This window comes from Meleagris gallopavo, chromosome 6 (genome assembly GCF_000146605.3).
Source record: "Meleagris gallopavo isolate NT-WF06-2002-E0010 breed Aviagen turkey brand Nicholas breeding stock chromosome 6, Turkey_5.1, whole genome shotgun sequence".
Classification (NCBI taxonomy): Eukaryota; Metazoa; Chordata; class Aves; order Galliformes; family Phasianidae; genus Meleagris; species Meleagris gallopavo.
Window position 1 is genome coordinate 40,713,902 of NC_015016.2, and position 14,895 is coordinate 40,728,796.

The 14,895-nt window shown below is 38.3% G+C and overlaps 1 protein-coding gene across 3 annotated transcripts in view; it reads right to left on the reverse strand.

The window, feature by feature from the left end:
- The window catches only part of CPNE4 (copine 4), a 176,114-nt gene that overhangs the window by 101,826 nt on the left and 59,393 nt on the right, over positions 1–14,895 (reverse strand). For all 3 annotated transcript variants that reach the window (XM_031553961.1, XM_019616561.2, XM_019616559.2), the window contains exon 2: positions 10,568–10,747. In XM_031553961.1, coding sequence (XP_031409821.1) covers positions 10,568–10,747 — 180 coding nt within the window. The remainder of the gene's footprint in view (positions 1–10,567; positions 10,748–14,895) is intronic.

A 14,895-nucleotide genomic window follows, 5' to 3' on the forward strand; every position in this document is an offset into this window, starting at 1 on the left:
TTTAACACCATGATACTTTCTCCATCCGTATTTATGACCATTTCACAATTTTCATCACCAGCTGTTTCTTTCCCTGCATTTTTGCATCTGGTTATTACTTAAAGGAATAATTTGGCATTCATTCTTTTCAGACTGCCTTCCATAAGCCAACTGCTGTCATCACCTCACTCATGTCTCCAAATTAGCTTGAAAATTTCCCCAAGTATTGGTCTTGTGGAAGCAAGGGATGCGGATAAAATACAGAAGATGACCAGTAATGCCAGGATTCAATGTCCTTCCTTCTTAGGATCTTGGAAAGATTTTTCACTGCAGCCCCTTACATCACCCATACCTCTCTTCTGTTGCCAGCTAAGCCGGCACTTTTATAAAGTGTGAAGAGCAAGTTACAAAACCTTGAGATTTTCAAATATGATTATTTTCAGGATATTATTAAATTATGGGTTTTCCATCTAACAATGAATTCTGGCAGATGGGCAGCAGGACACATTGTATCTCTACGAGCTCTCTACTTTCCCCAAGGTGTACAGACAATATTGTAAAACACAATAAGCTCTTCTACTGAAAGCTATGGGTATTGTGCACCAGAAATCTCTTCAGACATGATAAGTATGCATGTCCTCATGAAACAGAACTTGGAAGGGAACCTGTCCTTCAGCTACCTCCTAGAAAGACAGAAGGGCATTCCCTCATGAACAACTTAAAAACCCTTTTGCTACTTGGGAAATTGTCAAAGCCTTTAGGTGGCACTGGCTGACAAAAACCTGAAGCTTGGGAGCTTCCATGCAGGAGGCAGAAAGACAGCTCACAATGCCAGAAAAGTTAATTTATTCTGACATTCCCATTACTAGATCACATTAATAAGACTAGCTATCTCAGCCATTAGCATCCTTGTGACACAGTGAGCACCCTGCCTATGTAAATATGCGTATTTGTGGACAAACATTTACCAGTTGTTAATTAACAGTAAAATGAATCTTCCATCTGGCAATAACATGCCAAGATCACTGCTTCAGACTGTAATTAGTGATTTGGGATCAGAAGACTATCATTGTAATAACTGACAAGGAATCAGTATTCTCTAGCAGGAAATCACCCATTTTGTTCAAGCAGCGTACAAAAAGCAGCTCTCACTAGACAAAAGAGACACTTCTCCAGGGTGGTGAAGCACTGGAACAGGCTGCCCAGAGAGGCTGTGGATTCCCCATCCCTGGAGGCATTCAAGACCAGGCTAGCTAGATGTGGCTTTGAGCATTCTGGTCTATTGGTTGGAGATCTGCACATCTTTGAGGTCCTTTTCAACCCCGGCCATTCTGTGATTCTACGAATTATATTTATTCTTTTGTATCAGTGCAAATAACCTCCTGAATACCATAACAGGTGTTAGCTGACCTGCTTGCCAGAAAGTGAGTCCTAAGCAGCAGTAATGTACCGGTCTAGAAAACATCCACGTAAGTTCCAGCTTCAAAAGATGTCTGAACTTGCAAAATGACTCAGGTAATTAACTACACCTTTCTTTCTTCAGGACTCTGGTTTGACTCCTACTTCAAAAACTAACAATTTAAAACTCTGTCTTCAGAACAAAAAGTGTTTTGTATAACCTAATGTGAAGAAGTGCAGGGTGTAAATGCCTTTGGTTTCTTAAACAGATATTAGAGTCCAGTTCAGACCTAGTAGAAATCATTACATTTCCAGAATACATATTTTATAAATGTTTTATTAAAGCACGACCAACCAGTGAACAAACAGATGTAGAAACCTCAGAGACCTAAAACGTGAAGCTAATAGAGACTTAAGAACTGACGTTATGTTTCTTTGTGGCTTCAGCCACATATAAATTACAATATGTTTTGTTTTAAGAGCCACATGTCCAGTAATATGAATCATACTCAATAAATTTGCAAGAGGTAGGAATAGGAACAGAACGTACAAGCTGCTGTTCTGCTTCAGGAAGAGGGGATACATACACAAAGCAATTCTTATTTGCCTCTTATGAGCACCCTTTCAACTAGATTTCTGGTCTCTGTTGCCAAGGGATATCAGCTCAGGATAAGATGGGGGCAAGAAATTCCCTTGCAGATTATCTAAATATGCCTTAGCACTTTCAAGTGCAAATAGGCTAAGGAAAGATCTGAACAGATGTTCCACATTTCTATGAGTAAAACTCAAATCCCACGTTGCCCTTTGATCTTATCTCCAAATTAAAATATATAAAAGGTGCTTTGCTTTTTTACTTAAGGGACTAACAAGGCACTTACACCAGCTGTGTACACTGCATTGCTCCGCAGCCACTCAGACAAGGACTCTGATGAAGGTTTTCTCTCTCCTGTGTCTGAATCATGACTAATCAGTACAGTGTAAGGTGAGCTGTGATATATAATGACCTATTCTAACTGGCTTGTGTAAGGATCTTTTAAAATACGCTTCTCAGTGTGCTCCTTCCTTAATCAAATATAGGGATAATTTTCAACACTATCGTGCAGAACTCCCAATGCTTATAAATCAAACTAATGAGGAGAATTGAAAATGGCTTTTTAACTTATTTATTTTAGCATTGGTAGGAACAGATTAATCCCATATATCATTTGGAGAAGTTCTGTATGCATCAACAGCTGGGCTTGGTCCCAGTTCTGTAAACAGCACTGATGAAGTTTTGCAAGGTACCACTGAGCAGGCCTGATGACCACACTCCATATTTCCCCTGGGACCAAAAAGCTGCAAGAACTTTGTTTGTTTGCCTGAATTAAGTTGGTACGAATTCTAGCTCCGAATATAACACCAATATTCTTTTGTTAAAGGCTTCTTGAAAATCCCATGGATAAAGATCCACAGCTCCTTTTCTATTTATGTTCTACATCACTTGACTTTTGTTAACTCTTCTGAGATGTGAACCTCTGATCTCTGATTTTGACAGAACCAAGGACTGGGCAAACAGTCTGCTTAGTGGCAAGAGTGCGTACAACTTAGTTTCATGCTGACTGTAAAAAACAGTAGAAGGATAATTTGAAATAACTCCTTCAATTCCTTATTATTTATTCAAACTGGTCTCCTCTTTCCATTGGACTCCCTTACAGGATCCCTAAGGTTACTCGTTCAGACAGCAAATTTAGCCTAGCAATCATTTCACAACACTTCTGTGTTAATTCTTGTCCCTGATATGTTAATCCTGTCACACAAACTTGCAGTTGCTTAGCTCTCTTCTAGCAGACCCAACTCTTTCCAGAATTGCTAAGAATGCGTAGTCACATTTTACTAGCACACTTCTTCTAAATCAAATGCCTTTTACACTGATAATCCCCACCACCAAATGCATTCAGGTTTACAATTAGAGACTTATATGATGCTGTGTTTTGGAATTTTGATAAAAATACTCTTGAAAACACACCAATACTTCAGTTGCTGCACAGCAGTGCTTACACTGAGTGTATGGGGCTGCTGAATCATGGCCTGAACCTTTGATTGATCACCTGAGGCGAGCAATGAGTCAGCCACAGGAGCACAGGTGAAGGCAATTCACCTGTGCTGCAGGAAGGGGTGGAGCCTGGCTCCACCTCTCCTAGACCCATTTAAGAGCTGACTGCCAGTGGGGAAGGATCTCTCTCTGGAGATCCGCTCCATCAGGAGTTTATTTTGTGAGCCCAGGACAGGGTGAGTGATTTTATCTTATTTCTCCAATATAAGATCTATTAGCCAAGCTCCTGGATATATATATATATCTATACCATCTGTATATCCATTGATTAAACAACTGAGTCAAGAATTTTTGCTTCTCATGCTGCCCTGCCAGAGCTGGGCTGAGGGTGCATAAGGAGTGGGGAACAGGAACAGTCAGGACAGCTGACCCAAACTGACCAAAAGGATGCCCCGTACTACGTGGTTGTGTGTTTGTCTTTCCAAGAAACTATCACATGGGATGAGGGCCCTGCTTTCCTGAGAATGGCAGAGAACATCTGCCTGTGGACGGGAAGGAACAAATTAATTCCTTTTTTTGCTGTGCTTGCACATGTAGCTTTTGCTTTACCTAGGAAACTGCTTTTATCTCATTCCACAAGTTCTTATGCTCTTACCTTTCTGATTCTCTCCCCCAAGATACCCAGGGAGAGCTGCACAGTGCTGAGCAATCTCTCATCAAAGAGCAGTGATACTTGTAGAAACAGTACTAACAGCATCCACTAGAACTCTGTTGATCTGTCAAGCAGGACAGCAATCGTACTCTTTCCAAAAAATGGCTGTCTGGTGATTTTTTTCACCAAACCTTGCAAGCATCTGCAAATTTTTCTTCAGCAATCTAACTGCCCTCCAGCACTGCTTGTCCCTGATCAGCCCCATTGATAGAGCTTTTTACTCAGCTGTGTTAAGCAGAATGACACAACCGGCACGGCTAGACAAATGACTGGAGATTTAACATTTATAAATGTATCTTAAAGCTTACCCATTAAATTTTAGTGTGCTATTCTGCTCTTGCTCTAATCTACTTAAGTCAATTATCTTAAGAGTCTAAGTACCCAAAAATAAAAAGGCAGACTTGACTTTTTTCACCTGTGTGGGTGAAGAACTGAGGTAGCTCTTACAATGTAAAGATTTCCCCCTCTTCTTATCACATTCATCTTTAGCTTGGTTTCTGACAAAGCAAGGTCTATACAACTGTGGTGAGCTTGTGTCTGTCTTGATATGCATTTCCCAGGTACCATCACATATGCTACATTTCAACATGAAAGTCCAAACAACAGGTGAGAGCCAGTGGCCTTAGCCTGATTGAAAAAAGAAAAAAGGTTTGGGGAATGAGTTCACCTTCTGCAGATACCAGGTAAACCCTGCAAAAGACTATGTTCAGATGGTACACGTGTTCACAATGAAGAAAGTTTCACTCTGTATAATTCCTCACATAATTATTCTTTTTCTTGATAGTGCCAGCTTTATTGCTGTAATCATCCTTGATATATAAACGATATGTTCTATACCACACTCACCTCCCCTCAAGATTTTTGTTCCCATGGTGCTGATCAGCTCGCAGCCTATTTACATCTGAATTACACCTCACCCTGTTCTTGTTAAAGATCTGTGCCTGAAAACAGTGAATCAAAACAGAAGACTAGAAAAAATAAAAGATCCATATCACAGGAGACATTAACATTATTACAGGAAATAGCTTATCAATAGTACAAAATGTCTTTGAATTTAGTTAGTATATAGTTTATGCAGCCTTTTCATAATTAGATAATTAGTTATAATAATAACTCATTATAATAGCGTTTTAAATTAGTTTTCTGAAGACTGCCACAGCAATTCATACAAAAAGATAAAGTATGTAAAAACAAAGCAGTACTAACTGTACAAGTAATTCTATTAACTGTGACTGCTAAGATTAATATAGAGCTGAAAATCTTACAGCTCCAGAGATCATGCAGTAATGGCAAACCAAAAATTTCCTTGGGAAAACTGTGGTGTTTAAATGGTTAGGTAAGTTGTGGGAGAAGGCTGCGTGAATGATTTCTTTGAGTTCAGAGTCAGCCCTGGTAGAAAATGATATTCACATCTAATAAAGTACATTATTCATTCCACTAATGAACTGAGCAACTTCATTTGGAGGAGATCAAAGGTCAAGTGTTTAAAGGTATTTAGATATCTATGGAGGCATACAGACATCTGGTGGGATTCAGGAATTCAAAAAACCTCAAACACTGATCTTATGTCTTCTGCACTATTGAAGCTGTCAACGGACTATTAAACAGATATTCTCATACAGACTACTTCTATTTAATTAATTCAGGTGCAATCATGACTCTCTCAGCTTTTCTCTCATTCAAGAGCAAGGGGATTTGCAATGGCTACAACTGAGCTAATCATCAGTCAGCATTTTCAAGTGCATAATTTGCTAATGACATATAGTATACTAAAAGCACACAAGAAGCAGCAATGCTCATTACTAAGAAGGAAGATTTTCAATATAATTTGTACATATATGCATGCATGAGAAATATGAAATCTCTAAATAACACTTGAAAAGGTTCTTGAGACACAGAGATATACATCTGCTGTTTTCCCTGCAGGTGCTACTAGCTGAACAAGTAACAGAACTGTGAACTGTAACAATATTTTAACACATCTGTAAATTAAAATAAACCAAACAAGTTGTGAGATCACAGATAGTAGAGACCAGCTGGAATGAAGGAAAAACCATTAAAGCTACTCCCATGCTGTAGAGCTGGGATGGTTCACAGCGTTTAGGAATTAACAGTTTTATGGGTTCCTATAATTTATTGATTTTGCAAGCATGGCTGAGTGAAAATTAAAATGTGTTGGCACACTTCTTTCTTTCTCATTGGAAGACCATTATTAATTGTATAATTTTGTGAGTTCTTAGGCTGGGACTTCTGGTCAAAACTTCAGAGGAACCTGATATTTAATTGTTGTGTGATCAAGAAGTGAACTTCACCTATTAGAAATAGCCCTTGCAGTATTAAATGATGCAAATGTAATGCTTTATGAAGTACATCCAATATAAAACAGAACACTCCTATGAGAGAACTTTAGAAAGCTCAGAATACATGAAGGCATTAAGACACAAACAGAAAAAGACTTGGGTTTGGTGTTTTGCTACCCCGACTGAATGCTCTGACAATTAAGGCTATCAATTATTATACAGTGTTTGTCCCTCTAGGATTTTTCTTTCATCATTTTTTGACTAATAAAAATCCATCTCCTATCTTCTGAAACAAACAATTACAGTGGTGGGGTTTTTTTGGAGTTGTTTTTTTTCTGAGTGAAGAAAAGTAACAGAAACACAAAAGCTTCAGTGGTTAGATGAGGATTCAGTTGGAAATAATTAGAGTGAGTGCTTGAACACTTTCCCTATGGATAGGGAAGAAGAAAGAGGAAAAATGGGCAAAGAATACAGGAAGATATTACTGTCCATAATTACAGACAATATCTGTAAAACCATCATCAAGGATGAGGTGATTCATAAGCACCTAAAGCATGAGTACGAAAGCAAGAGTTAACCTTTATATAATGGTGTCCCAAAATAGCTGTAAAAATATTACTGTTCATCATGATTTCACTGCTTATCACAAAGATGTGCCTCTGCTTACCAGTGCCTAGGCAAAGAACAGTACCTACTTCACACGAAAGCAAAGAGAAAGAAGTCAATGCAGAGCCTGATGGAGCATCCCAGGGCACTTATTTGCGGTGAAAGTACAGTGCCAAATCACTGTCCTACCCCCACACTCCTGCTCCAAGAGAAGGGAGTTGTCACATGCAGTAAAACAGTCCCAAAATTTCAGCTTCAAATTCAAAATAACCTTGATTAGGTTACGAGCACAACACAGCACAGTATCCTTGCTTAAGTAGATAATGTAGAACTGCACAACTTCATTAACTGTTAGAAAGTGTTATTATATCAGAAATTATTTTTCTACAGTTGCTTGGAAGTTAACTTTAGAATGAAAAAGACTGACATAAAAATGCACAGTCTTTCATTATGCATCTTAACCTACCACTCAGTATTTTAAATAAGTGGTAAGTAGTACTCTATGGAAAGCTTTATTGGTTGGAGTACCGTACATCCAGTTGTGCGATGTGAATTCCAGATGTGAATTTCTTTAAGAAACTCCATTCTACAAACTGCACATAAAAGCAGACCACATTTAAGGCTGATGCTACTAAGTGAGCAAAAGAAGTGTCTGAAATTTCGAGTTTAGCACCTTCCATAACGTTTTAGGGCTTTCTTGATCTTATTATCATTCCAATTAGTAACTGAATTTTGTACATAGAGTATCTGCTAACTTACTGCAATTCAGCTCATCATCAGAACACTCTGAAGATGCTGGTAAAACAGCTGTAACTTTCAGAGTGGAACAGATTTTTAGTACTTAAAAGAAAACAAAACAACAAAAATCTATTAAACCTTTTTCATCTGAAACCCTTCAAGAGACAACGTGATGTTGTTCTATACAAAAGGGAAACTCTTGAGCATGATAAAAAACAAACTGTGTTAAGCAAATGCATCTATTTAGCAAGTTGCCTTTTTCTTAATTGCACTCAGCAGCTAACTATCCATGACCATTTATTCTACTGTGCATAAATACTGCAGCATATGAAATACCAGGTGATGACAGAGTGCAGTTAACCACAGTGTTTATCAGCAGTCACAGATTTTTCTTGTCTGAGCAAAAACAGTAGAAAAAATTATTGTTGGATATCCAGTAGGGTATCACTGGACAGCATATGTTCAAGACCAAACAGGCTGCAGATCATCGTTCTTCTCACTCTCCCAGGACACAGCATTTAGGAGAGGAGCAGGAATGACGACACTTTCTGGGTCATTATTTTTTCATCTTCCTCATCTAAGATCCCAAATTCCTAAGAAGCTTGTATCAATTAGGCTGATGTAGGATTCAGATAGAGCAGTATTCCTAAAGAATGTGAAACTCTCTGTCAGTTTACTGTAAAACCATTCTATTGCCTTTCCTGGTATTTCTTATTCTACTAATTTTCTCTTAGGTAGGAATATTGCATTATGCAGGCAAAAATTAAGGTCTACTGCAGATCTAAACAGTGCTCTGCAAACAGCTCAATCTCTGTTAGATCAACTGGTATCTACAACAGAGCAATAAAAGTTGGCACATTTCTGGGGGTAGGTTGGAAATCAATCCTTTAGCCTATGCCTAAATTCTACAGACTATCTGGAAGTTTCAGATAAGACTTACTTGTGATGGGAAAGTGAATTGATAGGCAGGCAGGCATTTTATTCAGCTATTAAACTGATGTAGAACAACAAATTAATGTCAAAATTAGCTTAGAAAGAAGCCAAAGTTTAAAAAATGCAGTCATTACATCAAACAGCTAAATATGAGTTTAAGCTCAGTAAGTACAAACTGTAGTGTAAGATTTTCAATGCTGAACTCCTTAAAATGGCTTTTCTTGGATATCAATCCCAGAACAAACAATTTGGGGGTTTAAGTCAATTGATGAACTATATAAAGTTAATAAAAACTCTAAAGTGGAAGAAAAAAATACACAAGAAAAATCTAATTATGGAATCAGAGTCCTCAAGGCTACATTATCATGAACAGATTTCACACTGTTATTATTTTTTCTTGGTTACTGTTAAATTATACTGCAACCAAGCCAGCTGTGTGCTATTTATAGAGATCAAATAATTATAAAGACATGTTTATGCTACCAGCAGCAGCAATGACATTTTTCCCTTCAATTTCAAGTCAATTCAGTGAGAAAAACATCGTAATAACTTCTTTTTCTCATTCTCCTTAACATTATAGGAATAGCTTATTTTCGTTGATTAAGGCCACAGAATATCTGCAAGAATTCTGTCAAAAAAATTCACTATGCACTGAAAAAAATCCTAAATACCAATATCTTCATGTTACACTTTCAAGTTAGTAAATGTACACATATTTCTTATTAATACTCTCACTAAGAGAACTTTTCTTTCAGCACATTTGGTCCAATGGTATCGACTGTTCTTGAATGACAGCAAAAAGAGAAAGAAAGGGATTAATGTGCAGTGGGGTCTGAAATAGCAACAACAGGAGGCGAGAAACTGCAAAGAAAAGCTTTGTACCCACTTATAGGCAACTTTGCACAGGTTACAAACAATGGAAACACTGCAAAAAGTAATACAAGCTAAAGAACTGCCTCCTCTCCTCATCCAAGCTACCCTAGACCACAGAGTGAAGACGCATTTAGAGCCAGTTTAGTGAAATGGAAACCATCTCAGCAATGCTACCATGGACAGAAATGAGATGTGTGTTATATGTATCTACATAACAAAACGCCTGCCAATTAGAAATTAATTCTATCATTCCTGGGACACTGTGGCATCCTACCAGTCAGCAATATAAGAATTTGCTGCAGACCTGGCTCTGACAACCTCTAGATATTGGTCCTCAGCCATACATTTAGTCACCTAAGAGGTTATGTATCTACTCTAAGCCAGTCGTCCTGACTCTTTTGATAACTGATGGGGAAAGATGGTTATCTCACAAAAGCAATTTATCCTAATCTATGATGGATGTCTCAGGTGGAATAAGTCAACAGCTGGAAGTGTCTGTTTCTCTCCACTGAACTAAAGGCAGGAATCAGAGGAGTAACTTAGTCTAGACATATAACTTTTGGATGACTGAGAGTCATGGAAATGAATCCAACCCTATCTCTCTATTTGCCACATCACCAAGCACTAGCCTGTGGGAATAAAGTGTATTCATAAGCATTTATTGGACTTGGAATTTGCTTTAAATCCCATACAATGTTAGGAACCACGGTTTTCTCCCAAATCAGACTATTTCCTAGCACTGGTATAAAAAGCCTGTGTTCTTGCTGTACAATGCCAATTGCTGACATTCAGTTTCCTATCGAAATGGCTGACTTGAAGCTATAATACAGCAGTAAATCAAACAAGTAGAAGTTCTTAATTATCCAGTTCAAAGCACTGATTAAAAATTTTGTCATGAATGACAAATCTCACCCATCAGTCTTTTAACCAAGGAATATATTTCACACGCGCAGAAAACCTGTGAGACAAGCAGAAAAAAATAGCAGTGACACCTACTTGTCCAAGAGTGCATTCCATGCCACCAAGAAAATCTGCTTCCTTCAGCCCATTGTGATTGCTGCTAATGTCATGGACTTCAAATCGCAGCCGCTGCACCTCTTCAAAATAGAAGTCCACCGTGAAAAGCTTGGAGAAGACGGGATTTATACAGGTTCGAATCACTTCTGTCCTGTCAACCTGCAAAATGGAAAAGAGGCTATATGAGTGGCTTCTCTTTCTGCCAGTGATGGACTACAACGAGCCCTTCAAATGCAGTTTTGCTCAATTATCAGGATTGACAGCTGTAAGTGTACCACAGCTACTACAGCCCGTTAGGGCAACCGCTGCTATTCCTGCATAGGGCTGGCCACAAGAACAAGGTGGCCAGCCTTCTTTACAGGGTGACCAATAACAGACCCCAGTTAGGCTGGTGAGACAATTCTAGGGAGCTCACAACAGTAGTTTTCAGTAGAGCAATGTTTCAATACTAAATCAGATGGAAGAAGACAACAGAGAAAGGCTGAGAGAAACCCAGCCACAGACAGCCTCATCAGAGTGAAGATTTCACAAAAATACAAAACTGAGTGCAGATAATACAACAGACTGTGACAAGTAAATTCACGTGAAGCACAACTCAGTTGTGATCAGCAGAACTACAATAAGGATGAATTTGTCCAGTTGGGAGAAAAGACAAAAATCTTATAAATGTCGTATGGATGTCTGTAAGTTTGAACTTGATTACTACAAGATCTTGTTCACTGTGTTGGTTCTGTTTTCTCACTGCAGCCATTTGAAAACAGATGAAAATTCTGTGGGCAAATAATCTAATATAATCAAGTTATCGTGCCTCGGCAAGATGGCCCCCTTCAGCCCAATCACAGTAATTGAAGCAGGACATCTATTTAGTGCAGATCAGACAACATAAGCTAAGCTATCTCACTCTGGTTTGGGAATTACTTGCTCACAGTGACTGCTACTGAGGTGTATCAGTAGATGGCCAAATCTTTCCTACTCAAGTCATAATTTGACCACCTAGGAGAATGTATTCATAACCTCAGAAGTAATTAATTTCACTTAATGAAGGTAATAACAAAAATCTCAAATATTTCTTCAGCTCTTTTCCTATAGATAGACAATTTTTAACTCAACAGATATACACAAAGAACCTCCTGGTCACAACAATGTTACTCTGCTTAAATTTAGCAGAGAGAACATGAGAGATAGTGATATAGACTGGTTCAGCAACAGGGATCAGTATATAAGTTTAAGGACCAACATATTAGTTTAACGAAAGGAATAATGAGTGCTACTTCTAAAACCTTCCATTTTAACTTTGCTCAGTGTGTGAACAGCCTTGTTCTTCTCTACGATCCTGCTTTACAGAAGCACTGGAGTCACAATAGACTGCTTCTGTCTTTGCATTCACCAGGTGCAAAGACTTATACCTCGGAATTCATACATATTGTTTTGGATTATAGTGATATAGAATATATCACTACACATTTCTATAGATAGAAATTTACTCAGTATGGACTAACTAACAATTAAAATTTGCCAAATTGAGGAAAAACAAGTGGAGGCCAGCCAAAAGTCACTGCAATTAAGCTGATGATGGGAAAATGAGGGGAAAGTAAGCGAGGCCACTACTATGCATGCACAAAAGAACATTAGCATATATTAATGAGTTATTGGGAAAGAATGAATATGTATGCCAATAGACAGCATATGTATGCCTTAACTGTTTAAATGTAGAACCTGAACTCTGAGAGGGTGTGTTTGATTTGTCAGGTCTCCCAGTATGTATTGTAAGGAATAAAGGAATGCTGCTTTCTAACATCACACTGCAGTTAGAGAGTTTTCTTCCTGGATTTTGGATGACAACAGTGAGTGTTCTCCCTTTCTTGTATCAGAGATATAGTTGGGGTTTCCTCTAAGTGGTCATTACAAAGAACAGAGGCAGACTGGAACAGGATAATTTATTTTGTAATTATCTAGACTAATAATTAGGAAATTAAATATAAAATAATTATAGAATTCATTTCTCCAGCAGTAACAATCAATTACTCAGAAAGGCAGCAGAGTGATACAGTTCTATTAAACTAAATCAAAAAGTAAGCAACCCCCTCCCAGTAATTACTCATTTTGGACAACCTGAATGACAAACGAGTAGAGAACTTGATCTACAACAAACAACTTTCCATAAAAAAAAATCTATTTTTCCACCTCACGAAGTTGCATTACAAGAATCTGATGGATTATATGCTGCTTATCGCTGCCTCCAAGCCTTACAACTGCTGAAGAAACAGCACTGAATCTACATTTTTATTTCTTAAAAAAAATGCTCGCTGAGTACTTTCCAGTTCTCTTCAAAAGTAGTACTTAGATTTCCTATTTTTGATGTAGGCCTTTGCTACTTTTCATTATGATGCATTACTGGTAACACTGAAAGCAATGAAGCAATTTCCTTTTTTCCACTCTCTTTGCTCCTGTACGGAAAAAAAAAAAAAAAGCTAATAATTCTGTAAGATTAAAAGAACTGATCCTAAAATGGAGGAGCACTTGTGCATGTCACTCACTAGGCAGGATGTGGCTGGTGTGCCATGGAACAAATTAAATTGCTCTGGGGAAGAGTGATGAGATCCTTTGTCTGATTCCTGATCAGGAACATCTGTTGTGCAAAAAATGACAGCCTCTTGCTTTGCTTTTCAGAGTTTATAATGCATTAGCCTTGCTAGTAGTTATCGGCAAGGACACAAAGAGTCAAGTAAATCAAGTAGGAAAAAAAAAGTCAGCAGTTCCTAGTAGCAAAGGTTTTAGTGTTCATGAAAATGTCAGATTGACAGCTCTAACAGCTGAAATCCTTTAGTTAACCAAACAGGTGCTACTAGCCATTGAACAGATGCAAACCAGTGCTACCATGTCTGTCCCCTCATGCAGATGAGTCAGTGTGCTCTGATTATACCAAATATCATCACTTACAAACTCAAATCTTAATGTCTTTGTTTAGACCATTAGAAATTATAATTTCAATAACAGTGACACAAAGCATCATAGGAAAAATTTAAGTGACAAAGGATATTAACTACCTTCCTTCAGGTACTTAGACTAATCAACTTCTTTTGATCTCCTGAGATCTTTCCTAAGGGGAAAGTGATTTGATTTACTTATGGAAGAGCAGTCATTTCATGAAACAGTGTTTAAACAGATCCCATAAGCAAAATATTTAAATGATCTATGTTAAACTACTCCGTATAACTACAGTTATCTCCTAGACTCATTCCTTGTAGGTGTATAAAATGCTAGTTTAATGGCAACCAAGGCATTTCAATTGTTTTGCCAGCATGGCTTCTCACTTCAGGCAGCGACTGAAGTCCCTCTGTCATTGTTTCTCCTCATCTCTAATATGCTGCTGCTGGAATGTGGGGAAAAGGGATTCCACTGTGAAATGCAGCAACATAAAAACTTATGCTCCATACAGGTTACATACATGACTGTACAACAGAGTGAAGTGTCTGAAAATGGGGGCACAGGTCTGCAAACAGTGACAGTAAGAACTTCAGACTCATGCAGAAGTAAGACACTGCTTTTTCCAGCCAGTGACATCCTTCCCTTGGCAGACACTACTGAAATAAAGCCATTTCACTGAATTTCCCTAGTTTTCCTGCATTATTGAGAAGAAACATCAAACCAGCACATCAGAACATCGGATTACAGGAGAAAAACCTACATCAAAAGAATCAATGCCAACAACTCCACAAACAGAAAAAAACTCCTCATGCCTCTCTCAGCAACCAGCAGCACACAACAGCACTAAGCCTCATTGGTCTGCCTTGTCAACAGTATTTTATAGCCACCTAGCCCTTAATCTTGCAAGTTTAACAGGGTCATGAGCATGGAAAGCCTGCCTCCATTCCCTTGCTTTGATTATTGTGCAGCAGGGCTAAGTACAAATAACCAGCTGGTGTGGTTCACAATGGAGAAGTAATGGTGTGCAGATCAACTCAGTGCATTCACTAATGGTCCAGTGAAATTTGGTGCTAATCCTGAACACAAACCCAGTTGACAAGACATCCACCAACAGTTGACATCATTCTCATGCCAAAACATAATAAAGAACAACAACTTCAGACATACTATTAAGTTTCCATTACTTCTGCTGAAGAAAGCCTTTTTCTAACAACAGCACGCTATACTCAAGTAGCACTTAAATTTTTGGTCTTGATATAGAAAACGCCAAACTATTGGGCAATCCAACCCTGAGGGCAGGTGGATTTCTCAGCAGGACGTGGACAAGGGTCATGCCCACAGTTTTAGGATTTGCTGATGCCTGACATTTGAGCCATCTG